Raw genomic sequence first — 16989 nt, 5'->3', positions numbered from 1 at the left:
GTACGATAAGATCATCTACAAAATTACTCAGAAACAATACTTTTTTCTGTAGACTGAGTATTCAGTGTTTCACATAAAGCAGAAGCTGTGAGCACAAGATGAAGGCATTGTAGTCAAATGAATAGGGGCATTGAAGCGTTAATTTATTTCGGTTAGTTTCTGCTACCGCTTCCCGAATAGCGTGTGCCTTACTTTTTCTCTCCCATTCAATTCAAGTCGATCCCTTTGAAATCCCCCACGAACGAAAATGTCGGTAGAAGGAAAAGCTCTTTTGCTTTAATTTTACCTTCTGTTGGGTCAAGCTGAGCGTGAATGCTTCGGTTCTGTTACGAAGCCTACGATAGGGCATAATATACTTACCACGTATTCTCAGTTGTGCGCTTCCTTGAGCCGACACATCTCTCAGGAGAACAAGGCACTGATAGACACCAGCATCTTCCCGCTTCACGGAAGCGATGTGCAACTTCTGATTTTCGCCTCGAAGTCTCGTCGAAGGTACAGCAACTCCATCGTGCAACCAAGTGAAGGCTATACCACCTCGTATGGGTTCTCCAGATATTCCTCTGATGCTGCATTCGAATGTGAGCTGCCGGCCCAGTTCAGCACGAACGTCTTCAGGGTTTACGGTTACGCTGACATTTTCTGCGTACGAGAAAGCAGTGTATTGGTCATGTGTCTTGACAGGCGGTGAGGACTTCTGGAAAACGTGCCAGGCGAAAGAGTCACCATGTCACCCCACACCGCAGCGCCCACCCATAGAGAAGCAAAAGGTACTGCATTGAGGCAGGGATGGGCAGTATTTAAATACATTGTAATTAAAATACTATTTAAAATATAAATACATGTATTTATATTTGGTATTTAAATACAGACTAGAAAAATTCATTTATAATTATATTTAAATATCAATTTTCGGGTATTTATTCTCGTAAATACTTTATAAATACCCCTAAATACAGTATATACTGACTTCTACCCTAAAATTGCCCTGCATTTGACCATTCGCGAAGAAGGGCCAATCTGGGGCACAGTTATACCTTGTTTGCGCAGCATACGCATGTGGCAACCATTCTAGATGGGGAGTTTTTCACTGTTGTTGCGGACAACGGTCACATCCACCTGATTACCTTGTTGTACGATTCATCTGTGGAGATGCTGTTCTCCTTTGCGAAACTGATCGTACAACTGAACAGAAGATGCCTCAAAGATGCAGTCTTCGAGAAACTTCAAATATTAAAATCGTCACGATGGTCTAACAAATAAATGTTATTATTGCTTGCTGATTCGTCATGATGATCATCATTATTCCTGTAATCCCAGGTGCCATCTTCCTCAAAGTATTTATGGCAGTAGTTATGGTATTTAAATACTGTATTTATATTTTGTATTTAAATACTGATATCGAAAAGTATTTATGAAGAGTATTTAAATACCCCTTTCAACGAAGTATTTTGTATTTATATTTAAATACTCAGAAAATGTATTTATGCCCATCCCTGCATTGAGGTTACATTGAGGTACCCCATTAATATCTGTTCACACCTAGTAGAGAGAGAGAGGGGGGGGGGGGGGCGTACACCTTTTTGTGGCAATTTGAATATATGAAAATTGCACAAAAAGGCGTACGCCCCTTCTCTCTTCGAATCAGAAGCGGTAACCCTATCATTCTTCGCAATGGTTGGCGCACAGCGTGCTATGCGGTGAAGGTCTGCTTTTAGAGTGCACCGTCTGTCTTAGAGTGTGGATGCATTGTTCGAGTATCTCGGAAATGAAACGCATGGGCTGCATTATTTTTTCCCATTATCACGTACTTCAAGTCACATTCCGTGCAATGGACAGTTACTGCAGTCGAAATACTTTGAAAGGAAGTAACACAGTAGCTTGCACTTGCCCTCGCTCGATTCATCCTCCAGGGCAGCCAATACCCTCCATATTTCTAAAACATTGCGCTTATTGTGTCGTGCATGAAACGAAGGCGGGTGGAGAGAGCTTTGTAGTTCCATTTCTTTTTCCTCCGTTTCTCCTTCGTTTTCCTGTGTAACGTCTTTTTCTGGGACTTCCCGCACTAGGCATAGGTTGCGACAATCTTACCGTCGTGTTTACTATGTGGCGGCAATATCGTCAGCGCCACTACAGCGCGCAATGTCTCACGTGCCTACCTTTTTGAATTTCCCGCCACTCGTTAGCTTGTAACGACCGTAACGACGATGAAGCGATTAAGCCCCCTGGTTCTCCTGCTGAGCAGGTGCACTGTTGCGAAGAGACAGACGGGGAACGCAACTGCTCAGCAGGAGAACCAGAGCTCGATTGAGCTCGGGAGATTTTATTCCTCGCGCGCCTCGGCGCTATAGTGGCGCTGACGATATTGCCGCCACAGTGCTCCCCCCCTCCCCCTAGCGAGTGGCTGGTGGACAGCAACGAGTGATATCCTGTAGAGTGGGGGACCAGGTGATGTGACGGGTTGTAGCCGTTGGAGGAGGAGGGACAAAAGTGGGGAGAGAAACAGCGAGGACAGGCATCGAGTGGGTGAGTTCGTTGTCGATGAGTCGATGAGTGACGGGATATCACTCTCCAGTCTCCACCACCCACTCGCTGGCGGGCACTGTGGCGGCAATATCGTCAGCGCCACTATATAGCGCCGAGGCACGCGAGGAATAACATCTCCCGAGCTCAATCGAGCTCTGGTTCTCCTGCTGAGCAGTTGCGTACCCTGTCTGACTCTCCGCAACAACTATCCCGAACCTTATTTGCTTACTTTGGGCAGTTGCTATCAAATATTCTGCTGCATGAAAACCTTTTACGGCGGAAAGATCCCATAGAAGATCGATGGCATTTTCGCACAGTCGCCAGCACAAGAGACGCAATGGTGCTCTTATCTTTGGTCGTCTTTTATGCCCATGTTTTCTAATTTTGTTCAGAACCGGCAGATGGCGCCATGTCAGCAAACGCCTGAGGGTCCCTGTATCCGCGATGTCCTCGAGGTGAACAGGGTGTCGACTGGTAAGTGACATTAACGCGTCAACAAGTTTGGGAACGGCAGCCTTTTTTTTTTTTTTCACATTGGTGCTTGTCTATAGATTGCCCCTGGTCGTGTTCCACAGCACTATTTCTTAGCCCTTGTGCTATTCCGTGCGAGATCGACCTATAGGGGGCGATACCGCTACCTTTCTAGTGTGGATAAAACGCGGGTCAATGTTCGGATTCGCTGGCACTTCTCCGTAATTCTTGTGTGTATTCACCGGAAGATCACTTGTACCTCGATGGTATGAAACTGTTGCGTTCCCCAATACTCCACCTACTGCACTGAACGCGGAATAAACGTGTAAAATAAGACGACGCGAGGAAGCTACCCATACTACGGTAGTTCATCGCTTCTCCGCAGCGCGCCGACAACGTTCGATCTCGAAGCGAATTGGTTCCATTTCGTTGCGAACGAGCTGCGTTGTTGCAGCGTAGCAACAGCACTGCATGACTGATTAATACAAACTTTTTAGTCGCTTTAACTAGTCTAGTTATTTAACTTTTACTTCACGTTATTTCTGCAACATGCTCCTTGTTTTCGTTTTTCTACCTATACCTCCAGAGCTCCCAGAACAACCAGAAAAGGCCCGCTTCCGAGCCGAGTGACTGCCACTTTTTCTTAAACCACGGTTGCCAGGCCAAATATTTTTCTCGCCCCTAAGAGGGTAGGTTTCTTCCGACTTCTGCTGCCCGTATGTTTGAAGCAAACGGTTTGAATTCCGGTCGACGAGCGTGGCGGGCAAAGTGAAGATGCACTGCTAAAGAATGATTCGTCATTCCCGGCTTCGGTGCAAATTCGTAAGTCGAATAAGAGGCTTAAGGCTTGGGACTTAAAGGATTAGAAAACTGCCCGATTACATTGATGGACGAATATAACAATTCTGAGGTTAGTGTAATTCTTGTTTTGCCCGGTGGAAAGTATCGGTGCCGAGGCAGGAACACGCGAACTGCCAAACACACTACAAAGTTCAAGATGTCTAGACGATAAAACACTGGACTGGATAAATCAAAACGGGTAGCGGTATTCGAGAAAAGCGGGTTTGATTCCTGTCGCTGTCTGACTTTTTTGACGACGACTATATTCAAGTTTTTGTGTGTGTCTCTTTTTTTTTTTCCTGCTTCTTTAGAGCGGAATAGCAACAGCAACAACAACAACAAAGTAATGATGATGTAATAGCAGCAATGTATTGCAGCAGCCTTAGCATAGCAGCCAGCCTTGAATATAATTTCTCACTCTTGCACTATCTTCTTCGTCCTTCGCTTGAATTTCAGCATCGCATTTAACGTAACTTCTTCCCAGACACTGAGTAGCCGCCCCGCACGAAGAGCATGACCAGGTTTGTTCGCTCAACAACATTTCGCCGCCCGTCCCCGTGTCTATGGGACCAGATATAGCACGTCATAACAGTTGAGCGTCCCATACCACCTGAAGGCAGACAGATAACGGGATGCTGCCTTAATCAACTAGCCGTATCCGTATACGTCGTAGATACACTGAGGCGCGACTTGCGATGTCCCAGTAATTACCAGGAGGCGTCCCTCGTGCCTCTCCTTCCCCAGCTCAATTCGCCCTGGGCGCTGGGTTAATATTCCACCACGAGTCTAAACCTTGTGTCTAATCTGACGACTGTGCGCTGCTCGCAAATTAGTCAAGTTGGTTGATCGTCAGCAACTTGGTTGTATGCACCGAAGGGAAGTAATTTTGTACGCACCATGCAAATCGTATACTTACATGGCGCGTACTTAAGCGTCGCGTTTTTAGGTTAAAATATCGGTCGTCCTTATCAGCGAGGCTGCGACACTTCCGCTGATATCATGGTTCGTCCAAAGAGGTCCACTTCTCGCGGTGACAAGTCGGTGTTGTGATCGAATAGTGACAGGTGATAGCGGTGGATCACAAGGAAAAAGATGCATTGTTGCGGTTATTCAGGGGGGGGGGGGAGAGGTATTTACAAAAAAAAGGGGGGAAAGCGGAAAGGTCAGCCAAACGGTGTGTCGACTTGCTATTCCTCAAAGATATAAGTAAAAAATAAAGTAATCGAAACGACATACACAGAATGACGTAGATGCAGTCTACTGATGGATAAACTCCGGGGGGGGGGGGGGTATATAGCCCGCCTTTGCTAGCCGCACACGAGTGGGCATCGTCACGACTATAGCCAGAAAAAAAAGAGGGGGGAGGGGAGATGAGAATTGAAGGGTGAGGTATAGGCAGGATGAACGGTACTGATGAGACGAAAGTGCACTGTGCAATGTGGATGAGAGGTGCACTAGAGGGGTCTTTGCACGAGGTCCGTTTCTTGGATGAAACGAACGAGGTTACGAGTTTTGGTAGTTCGCTCTGCAGAAGAACCTTCGCGGAATAGGATGTCCGTCACTATGCCAGGCCTGGAGTGTGGGAGGTGGGTTTCCCGCATAGTGTGATATGCGCGGCATTCTGTCAGGATATGTTAGATAGTTTTCGGATGGTGGCAGTGACTGCGGCTAGAATCCTCCCTGGAGCCAGAGCGATCGGCGAGTCATGGGCCTCGTGTTGTGTTTTGTTTACGTGTCTTCGCCCATCGCTCATGGTTTCCTATCGTGGAGTAACCAAAACTAACTAAATAAAATACTAGAAACTGATAAACTAACAAAAGGCGAGGGAGGGATGACAGAGAGATCAATGAAGGGAGCAATGTGCATGAGGTGAAAGGTGAGAACCACGAGGACGCGGTGATAGTGGGGCACTGACCAATAAGATGACACAAGACTTCAGAAGCTGATAGTTCACAAGCTATGCATGACACTGGTGTAGCTGAGGAACGTCAAAATTGCTTTTGGCACAGGCCACTGTGCTGGATATCGTACCGGGTCAAGTAACGTGGCCAGAGAAAAGTCTGTGCACCGCAGCTCGAGTAGGCGTCGCTTGAGGGTGGCTCGACGGTTGGCTGATCTGCGGCAGTTGAGGAGAAGATGGGAAATATCAGCGTCAACAGCGCAAGTAGGACATGTTGGCGAGCGTAGAAGGCCGATCTTATAGAGAAGCAGAGGAGTCCAGGCGACATTAGGGCGTAGTCGGTGTAAAATAGACGCTTCTCTACGCGAGCAGTGGTGTAACCCAACAAAATCCATGCCCGGCTCGATGGACCGTAGATGATCACGGGCGGACAGCGCCCTCTTCAAACTGCCGTGTGCTGCTGTGACGGATTCGACGTATCTGCATTCGGCACGCTGAGGCCGAAAGTGGTGGTAGACAGGTATTCAATGTTTCATCGTCATGGGCGCGACGCGCTAAGGCGCGTGTGCAGCTGTTTACATTGTGGTTACTCGGCTCAAGGGTAAGAAACGGTGAAGCGGATCATAGCACCTTCTTACTTAGAAAACAACGGCCGCACCGGTAAACAAAGGCGTGTGGTGCAACCAAGAAGGATGAACTGCAGCAGATTCCAGCGCCACCACAAGAAAAGCTATAGCGTGCTATGGCGCTTCAAACCTGCGTACTTCAAACCTGCGAAGAGCGCCTGCTCTTCGTTTTTAGGGCGAGGGCAACATTATTTTTACAACGCGACGTGGTCAAGCATTGCATGGTCAACCATCCTCCAGGTGGCAAACAGCCTGTCCTCCTGCCACTTCAATCTCTTTTCCTCCTCTAACCTTCAATAAAAGTAGTGTTCCCAAACAATGCAAGACGTTTTCTCCCTGCACCTAGCACCCTGCTTCTGAACCACATAACTGGTGACCGGAACGAGTAGCACCACACCTAAGGACTCCGACATATTGCAAACAACCCAGCCCGTGCTAGGATGACTGACGCAGCACAGGGGACGAAAGCAGCATCGGTTTACGGCCCAAACAGTGACTTTGTCTTTTTGTTGTTTTTTTTTTGTTTTGTTTGATACGCTAACCCGAACGTGTGCTTCTCCCAAGTGGAATGCCGGTTCCACCTCGCAAAAATAGCCTGTCAACGCACAAGGTACTACCACCTAGCCTCAGTATTACCGTCTGTATTACGTTTTCTCGCCATCAACGCAATGGTTGCCTGCAATCTCCTTTTCTGCACCTGGAGTCCTGGTTGGAAACCACGGGAATACGTGGTGTGGCAGAGCGGCCGGTGGGATGATTTGAGCTTTGTAACTTGTGCTTCCTGCGTATTGAAACCCCCTTACCAAGAGACTATATGTGCAGCCCAACAACGGTTATTTTAATGATGGTGATTGAAACGTTTCGTCGCCAGGGGCAATTCTCTAACCCAGTGTTGCCGGGAATGCGGTGAAAAATATTAATAAGTCGCCTTACAGTGAGGACCACTTATTGTAGCGTTGTGTGCCGTTGCAATTGCGCGTATGTGTATACACCGTTCTCCCGTGGACGTCGCCATATTGAAACGCGGCGCCGTCTAGCTGGGGGAGCACGTTGAAAACAACTGTTTCTAACGTACAAGCCAGAGAGAAGGAAAGCACACGGGCCGTATGCTTCCTCCCTGATATCGCTTTCCGCCTTGCTGGAGTGTGCTGCGTAAGAAAGCGCTGGGTGTGAGGCTGGCAGGAAAACGGTGTATAGGAGCGTGCGTCGATGTTGGGCGAGTGGGTGCCCCGTCCGTCCGTGTCATGTCGTTGACAAGTAGCGTCAACGTGATGAAATGGCTAGCGCACTTGAGGGATTATCAAGTAGTGTGCGTTCAAGCATCACCGCTGTCTCGCTTTATGCCGCATATCCCTGCTTTTCGGCGTGCGAGGAGGTAGGGGTATGTCGGCGTAGAGGTAGGTAGTCGTGTGAGGCTTTGTGAATGTGCTAGTCTCAACTTCTTTACCTCCGATCATGTTCTAATATCTGCGCGTACCGGAGTAAATCGTGCGATCTCCAGTAGCAGCGAGGCGTAGGGGAAGACGGGGCTTGTTGCAACAGGGGTACGTTGCAACAGTCACTGTTTTGCTCCTTTTAAATACGACCAGTGGCTCCATCTTGCGCCATGGGATCACCCTCAAGAACGGGCTCCGTGCGTGTGTCAAGTGCACAGGTCAGACGGACTCTACTCAGCGTTTCTGGTGTTCCTTTCGGCTAGGTAAGTAAATTTTGACGTTCTATATAGTCACGATATATTTGTTGTTGTTGTTGACGTTCTATAAGCATGACTGGAATGCTCCGAAGCGGGCTGGAATAATTTCAGGACATGAGATGCTATGTATGCGTAAGCCATCGAGCCTGTATGCCAATGGCACTTCGTTCCCGTAATGGCGACAGAAGTGCTATTTCTTACCCCTGCGTACTTTACAACGTGTTGCATTCTACCCCGAACTCGGGGTACATTGCAACAATTGGCTTACTTTGGTAAATGTATTATTTTGTTAAGAAAAACACTTGTATCTTTCTGAAACTGACACTCTCTGCCACAGTGAAGGTCAGACGTTTCTTCAAATAAATATATCTTTTAAAAAATAAAATGTCAAAAGTGTTGCAATATATCCCCGTCTTCCCTATACTTTCGAAGATAATCGGTGAAGGTATTATTGCGACGCGACGACGTCCTCTTGAGACAGCGTGGAGGTTTACCCTAGACAAACATCGCATCGTAACCACTTTGCTACCGGAAGACAGTGATACACCCAATATGTTAGCTTTAAAAGAGGTGCGGCCCGAAACAGAGAGAAGACCACGCCAATGTAAAACACAATTCCGCGCAACGTGCGATGTTGCAGTGATAGATGGCGTATATCTGCGTCCCATGTTGTGTTTGTCGTAGTTAGCACACGCTATCCAGTAACGCTTTTAACATAAACGAACTTCACCGCATAGCACGCTGTGCGCCAACCATTGCCAAGAATGATCGGGTTATCGCTTCTGATTCGAAGAGAGAGGTGGGCGTACGCCTTTTTGTGGCAAATTGGATATATGAAAACTGTCACAAAAGGGGCGTACGCCCCCGTCTCTCTTCGAATCAGAAGGGATAACCCTATCATTCTTAGCTATGCGGTCACGTTTTGTTTTTAGAGTGTACGCGTAGGAGTATCACAGCGTTTGTTTGGGACCAGCATGGAAAGAGATAGCACGCACATTTTCGGCGGGCGTACGGATACGATTGTTGGCTTCCGTGGGTGGCTATCGCAGTGAGCTACACTATCAGAAAAAAAAGGTGGAGCAGCTACACCTTTCAGGAGGTAATAGTTGTCGCATATGTTGTGCCTAAAAGGTTGCAAAGTTCTACTTGCTACCTACGAATGATAAGGGTTACCGTTTCTGATTCGGCGAGCGAGGGGGGCGTACGCCTTTTCGTAGCAATTTGGATATACGATAATCGCTTTTGCCACCCTTTCACACCCTTTATTAGACGCGATGTTGACCTAGGTGGTAACTATAGAAGTTGCCACTTTTTCACACCCTTTTTTCTTAAAATGTAATGCGTGTGCGTACCCAGTATGCTCTCACTTGCGCTATGCCGCGGATGTGCCGACACCTAGCAGATTGCAGAAGGCCTGCGTCCTACGTCACACAGGGAGGCCTCATGCAACACCTCCTAGATGTTGTAATAGGAAAATTTATTAACGGTAACAACACACCTCCTAGATAGCATCAGGCCTGAGGCCCACGTGACACAGCGTCACGCACGAAGGCCTGCTGTGGATGCTGCTATGACGTCAATGAAAGAGGGAACAAGTAGCTCGCAAAGCTCACGCAGGCTTCCGTGAGTTGAGCTGTGCGCAGGCCTTCTACTCTCTAGGAGGTGTTGCCTCATGTTACAACTGTTGATGCTGCTATGACGTCAATGAAAGAGTGAACAAGAGAAAAGCTCGAAGCAGCCCCCAAAGCTCACGCAGGCCTCTGTGCGTGACGTCAGGCGCAGGCCCTCTGCTATCTAGGAGGTCTTGCCGGTGTGCTAACAAGGGAACGCATTTTTTAATTACAATAATTAACGATATCTTGTAGGTCAAGGGGGTGACCTTTGATGACCTTTGGGTGATCCTAATTAATTTTGAATTGGGAAAGGTAGAAGGTCGGAACGATGACGACGTTTGTTGAGAAGTTGATAAAGAAAATATGGAGAGACTGCATTCGGCATCCGACCAATTCTGCAACGATCGACGAACACGACGAAAGCGACAAAGAGACAGACAGGAAATTTCGAACTTTCAAATATAACTAAAGGTCCATTATGGAAGTTCGACATTCCCTTTAACTGTCCTTATGTTACTTTTTTTGTCTTCGCTGCTGTCATGTGCCAACCGTCCCCGCGCTCGTCTCTTAGTTGAATTGAATTTATTTAAACTCGAATTGAATTTATTTAAACTTTACAAAGCTTAATGGGTAGTACAGTCCATACAGATGGAGGACCCAGAGGGAAAAGTTTCCCGGAAAAGTTAGAGAGTCATCGGCTGTTACAGGCCACGGGCAACAGTTTCCTATAATTTATTAACGAAAGACAAAGTGCACAAGTAGTGATCCCTATGATAAAGCCACGACCCTTAATGACCTTTTCTTTTTCTTTCTTTTTCTTTTTCTTTTTTTTTTTTTGCTTGGGGCCGCATGGCAACCCCACACTCTTAAAAATGAATTTCACCGCATAGCGCGCTGCTAGCCAACCATCATCTCGAATGATATCGTTATCTGCCCCGATTTGTTGAAAACGGGAGGCGTACGCCTCTTCTGTGACACTTACGCTGTTCATAATTGTCACAAAAAAGGCTTACGCGTGGCTAGTAGCGTGCTATGTGGTGAAGTTCATTTCTAGGAGTGCAGTCGGGCCGCCACTTCGGCACCCTTGCTCTAGGCTGTGATAAGATTAGAAAAGAGGTCGCGGGTCCTCGAATTTTATTTCAAATAACATTTACACGTTAATGGTAAAACGACTAAGAGCCTTAGACGCTGTCATCACCTGTGAAAAGTGATCCGCGGTTCCATTAACTTTGTTTCGCTAATATGCAGGTACTGGGATGTATCTTCGAGCATGCGAGGTTTTGTCCAAATGGCTTATCTGGAACATACAAGTAAAATGCGAGCGAGCTGGAGTATACTTGACGTTGGTAACATGTCCTGTGCCATGTCTTGCGCTGTTGGTTTTTGTCTTTTGTCAGGGACATGTTGCCAACGCCAAGCTTATCTGACCTCTGTCTTCTTGTACTTACGGTACTGATGATGGACTGGGGTAATTCTGATGCAGGCTTATTATCCTGTAAGGGCAGCATAGCTGACTTATGGTACTTATGAGGGACTCTGGAACTTACGATACAGGTTCAATGTCGTGTAATAGGATATTATGGCTTTAGAGCTACCATAATCAGCGGGCAGTTGTAGCGGGTACCAGCTGCATACAACGCAATCACCAAACTTTCCAACTTAGCTCATCCTTCCCCTATAAACTGCTGTTGCACGGCTTCTTCTTCTTCATATTTTTTTCTGCGCGCTTACACTTAATCCTCCTCTCACATCGATAACGATCATACGAGGTCACTCTCAGAGGAGGGGAGGGAGCCCAGCGGCTTGAGAGACCAAAATCCCTCCCATTAACTCGGACACCTAAGAATGGTTCCTTCTGTCTCCCTGTACTCCCATAATAGCAGCAGATAGATCGAAGTAACCCCCCCACCCCCTGCATTAAGATCGGCGTAAAACCGCCCCAATAATGGGAATTAACGATCACCGCTTTTCTCCCACTAATAAGGCCATTAATATGCGTTGTGCGAGCAACACAGAATGAAACATCTAAAAAAAAAAGCACGAAGAATCAGTGTTGAAGAAACGTGCTCGAGACGGGGAGAGCTGGTATGGGAGGAAGCGCACGTTCGGCCCCTTCAAATGACGACAGCGGCCCATCCGCCAACCGGAAAGCAAGAAAAGAGGGGTTTTCACGAAGCTGGCTTCTAATTGGTGGGTATTAATGGCAGAACGGCATCACCAGTACGGGTTAATTGAGACCTTAACGTTTATGCGAGTTTACTCTCATCCGCCTCGACTCGCGCTGGTTATTCAATGCAAACTTCGTAAAGTTGAATGAATGGCAGACTCTTATTGCAGGCACTTCAAAGCCAGGATTACTGTAAAGTTGTAAAAGGATGTCAGGAACATGAAATTGCTTCTTGAAAAGTGCTTTTAGTGGTCATATTAATAACTTTGTTACTTGAGGGGTTCCCTTTTGTGGAAGGACGCTGTAAATTATCTTGGTTTATATAGTGAATCGTGAATGCTGTGAATCATAAGTTGGATATTTAATACGTGCTTGGAATATCAGGTTTCCACATTCTACGACTCTTCTTCGGGCATTTGACTGATAATTAATTTATTTTGTATTGTTGACTGATTAGATGAGTCACAAAATTAGTGAGCCCATCTTCCTTATCTTTTAGCCTACCACTCCCTATATCCTTAATTTACTGATTTGCTTTATTTTCCCCAACCAAGTCAACAACTGAGGCCAGTTCTAAAACTCTGCCCCATTGCTTTTGCACTGAGATTTTTATTTTAGATTGTTTAGATATTTATATTTTTTTAATTTAGATATTATTTTTATTTATTTATATTTATATTTAGATGTTTAGATATTTATATAAGATTGCACTGAGATTAATTAGTTTATCTGTTGTTGTTGTTGTTGTTGAGTGATGGGCTTCATGAAGTATCCTTGTTTTCAGAAAGGGCTCAAAAACGCGGCACGAATTCACGGGTGTCTATAGTTGCACGAGACGCTTGAGAATTAAAGCCAGCATGCTCATTATGGAAACAGAAATCTGGCATGAGCAGTTGTCAAATCGAAGTACGCCTTCAAATGTCCTGAAATTCTTTACGTCACCGTTATGTAAAAATTAGAGCAACTGAGTCATTGCGTGAACAATACCGGCCATAGGAATCATAATGTGAATGTGAATTACTGCATGTGTAGTGCGAACAACGAGAGAGAGAGAGAGAGAGACTGCGAGAGAGAGAGCGTTCAAGAAAATCGCGTGACTAAGCTTGATCATCTACGAAACTTTATTAATTTCTTTATAACTCTGTACAATTCCACTTGTGGGCATTACACTGATACTTATTCTGTACATGCATTCTAAACTTATGCCTATGTGATTGTCTGAATGCCCTGTGAACGCTCTTTGACTGTGCAGCACTATCTGTTCTTTCGTTATCTTTTTATTTCTTTTTTATTTATTATTATTATTTTTAAGTAGCAAGACGACCACTGACTGGTTGATCTTTCATTTTCATTTAATGAACTTTCATGTGCCCCATGCTATGCAGAGAGAATGATTTTTTCTTAATTAAAAAAAAAATGTTTGCTAAAGTGAACGACAGAACAAGTAGGGTATTGCACACCAAGTTTTCATGTGAAACTATTCCGCTAACTGGATAGCTGAAGGGCAAAAAATCGAGATATGGTTTTGTTATATTGATTTATGATACTTTTGTTTCCCTCTTGTTCGTATGGTCATCAGCTTAAAAAAAAAGAACTAAATATTGCGCTACACGTGTAATGAGCTTCAAGTTAAGCGTTAATGTATGCTGTCATAAGCATGTTTCACGGGGCCCTCACCGATAGCCGGAAAATAAATATTCAGAAGGAAGAGAGAGAAGAACGATGATTGATGGTCTTCGCAACGATCTCCCACTTTCGTGATGATCAGGTTCTGCTTCGAGATTGAATATCAGTTGTCCACAAAATGCATCAATCAAGATAATTAGTAGCGAGCAGGTAATCTTTCCGGCACTCTTGTCTTTTTAATGAGATCCACTTCTCGCATGCTCCGCCTAAATTGCATTTGGAGAGCGATACAAGATACTCGCACGTCCGACATTGTTTGGACAACCGTATTGGTGGTCGTAATGACGCTCCCACGCTTGCAATTACAGCCTGCGTCAGACTACTGCGAAGTATAGGATAATATGAGCCGCGCGACCTTTTCTGGAGTCCGAAGTGAATTCGGCAATCTACCGGTCGTACGACGCTGTAACAATGTTAATATTACAGTAATATTTGCTCCCTTTCCCTAACTGCAAACAAAGCCGTTTAGCGACTCGTTACGTAATCTGACGCATCTCTGGCAAACGCTAGTGTGTTGCCAGAAAGTTGGTGTTATATAACGCGGGTGGACGCAGTGCAAAGGTTTTGATATCACTGTAAGCACTCCAAGTGCAGAAAGCGCCTCTCGGCGTTATCTCGTTAATGTAAAAACGACGGAATGCGTAACATTGCGAGAGATATTGCGTCACGACGTTTGGGGCTCATTCTCTAATTTAGATAATGCTTTTAACATGGCCTTCACTTTGGGATATTCTCTATCGTTAAAAGCTATGTGTTTTTTTGTTGCAATTTTTATTCTTACACTCGAAGAATAAAAGGAATAATTTCGGTTATTTTAAGTACTGGCTGCTTCGCTGTCATTGATTTTTTTCAGGATTCAATGCATGTAGTCTTACGCGAATCTTAGAAACTATTTATAGTGCTGTGGAGATTATGTCGGGGTCAAGGGAATAAAATGGGAGGTAATTGCAACGTTCAGAACTGTAACTTCTTCCCAATTTACTCATTTTTACAGTGTAGTTACATTTCCCTAACGCGATTCGTACAAAACCACACATATTTTGTATCTTTTCGCATGTCCGGACTACATCTGGAGAAGCACGCAAACCAGTCGGACAAAACAATAACCGCCCCCCCCCCCCCCCGCAAAAAAAAGCAACTAAATGTTTCATTGCCAACGTGTCTAGACACAAAAAGAACATTGCATCGTACCACCGGGTTTCTTCTTCTTTTTCTTCTTCAACAGCATAAACATGATACAAAAGGGGTTAGGCGAACCTGCACCTGAACCTGAACATCTGTTTTTGCCGTTGTTTGTTGTTGTTTTGCTGTTATTTGCTGCAAAGGCCTCTCTGTCACACTACTTCATTCCTAAAGTCATTTGTCCCAAGAACGATTAACGACTGGAATCATCTTCCCGAACATATTGCTTCAAACATCTCTTGTCCATCACGTATATCACAACTAGATTACTAAGAACATGAAAGAACTGATGTTCTGAGGCTGGAACAACATAGAAGGGACAAATACATACAAAGCCTCAATTTCCCTAAGAAATTAACGATGAAAGATGAAAGTCACTGAAAAGGTTAGCCAGCTGTAGGACTCGAACCCACATCTTCTGGATTACCGGTCCAGGGCTCTCCCTAGGGCTGGTTTGTCCCTTCAGATAACGCACCCTGGAAGTCGCTGAGAAGGCGTGTTAGCTAAGCTCAGTTGGTAGAGCCTTGAACCGGTAATCCAGAAGATGTGGGTTCGAGTCCTACAGCTGGCTAATCTTTTCAGTGACTCTCATCTTTCATCGTAGATTACTAAGATGGCGTCACATTACGACCACATCACATTCTAATCTAGCGTGACCAAGCTTTCTTCGTAATCGGTCATTTTTGTATAATTGTATGCCCATCCGTTATGTAACACCCCAGCGGGGTCTTTAACGTATGATAAATAAAATCAAATAAAAATAATGCTTTGTCTTATATTTTTCTTTTCTTGGTGTTCAGCCGCCATTGTTGGCTATATGAACCATTGTTACTTCGCTAAAGTGTGCCAAGGACACAGCACCGGCAACATGACGAGCAACATGCCGCTATATCGACAAGCACCACCACTTGGCAATACCAACCAACCAACCAACCATCCACCTTCGTTCGCTACATTCTCTACACTGGGGCAGGCGGAGCCAAGTGAATTTCAACAACGAGTGCGATTCCTGCGTCCCCTCCCCAAGTCCCCTCTTCCAATCTCAACATTCTAACGCAGAATGGAATGGAAAGCAGACCGAAGAGCCAAGTAGCAGAACACAGCAAAGCGGAACATCGTTATAAGCAAGAAAATGTGCAGTAAAAGTAAATGGGCTTCCCTCTGCGACAAGAGATGAAATCGTTTTAAGCATTTGACGGCAGCAGCGAAATTAATGGTCCTCTGAAGCATAATTACGAAGTCATATTGCACGATGGAAAAGAGTAACCAGTTTCTCCTGCGCTGCCAGCTTTTCCTCACATTCGGACCGTGAAATTTAATGTTGTCGGATCGTATAGCGTGGGCGGCCGGGTAAAAATATGTAAATGAATCGTGCAGGATTTCTCCCTCTTTTACGTGGCCATTACGGTATCGTTCTGCTGCTCACTCAACGTTCCCTTCCACACTGGCAGTTTGCGGAAAATTACTGCTTTACGCGATTATCGCTCGCAATTTCACCGAGATTACAGAGACATTTCGAGGACAACCCGCCAGTTAGGTGAATTATATGGCGTTCCGCGTTTCGCTCGGTAAGCCATAAAGCAGGCTTTCAACTTTTGTATAAGAAGATTTTTTTTTTCCGGGGATGATCTGAAAAAAAAGAAAGAAAAAAAAAACCCCAAGGTGTCAGAAACGTAAGACAACACCCCTGTGACATACAGACGGACTGGAAGACGATGATCCAATTATACAATAGGGCTACTTGTTTTTTTTTTAAATTAATTCCACGTCAGCGCCGCGATGCAACTGTAGCTATGAGCGGCTTGCAGATCTGGACAGATTGGGAGAGGACAGCAGGAAGGAGTGAGGGACAGTGGGGTTAGTATGCGTCCTGGGCTGACTTCAGGAGGAACTGTGCCGACATTCGTCTGGAAAGTCTTCGGAAACTCCCAGGGAAAACCCCAGACAGCCAGAACCATATAATACTTCAAAGGACAAACAAAAACTTTCGGGATTTCTGAAAAAGCGACGAGGTGTTCGGCAAAAGCATTGTAGAGGGCTCAAAAACGTTCTATGAATTTTTGAAGCTATATTTGCTATCAGGGTTGATCATGATGACGATGACAAGGTCAGTAAAAAGAACGAGGACGCGTAAAGCTCATCACGTACTGTATAGTTGTGCATTATCTCGCGTGTACCTTCTACAGAGCGCGAGCACTAGAGCAGGCATCGGCACATTTGGCGGGTCCGGACCGTAATTTCAGACGCATCCCGCCAGAGGGCTCCTTCGGTCATAATCCTCGTAC

At 45.5% G+C, this 16989-nt stretch overlaps 1 protein-coding gene across 1 annotated transcript in view; it reads right to left on the bottom strand.

Moving 5' to 3' along the window:
* LOC135393806 (cell adhesion molecule Dscam1-like) overlaps nt 1-16989 on the bottom strand; it is a 293651-nt gene that overhangs the window by 47474 nt on the left and 229188 nt on the right. The window contains exon 6 of the mRNA XM_064624087.1: nt 361-642. Within this exon, the coding sequence (XP_064480157.1) occupies nt 361-642 (282 nt within the window). The remainder of the gene's footprint in view (nt 1-360; nt 643-16989) is intronic.

The sequence above is a fragment of the Ornithodoros turicata genome, chromosome 5, assembly GCF_037126465.1.
Source record: "Ornithodoros turicata isolate Travis chromosome 5, ASM3712646v1, whole genome shotgun sequence".
NCBI lineage: Eukaryota > Metazoa > Arthropoda > Arachnida > Ixodida > Argasidae > Ornithodoros > Ornithodoros turicata.
This window is presented reverse-complemented; position numbering and strand designations above follow the sequence as displayed.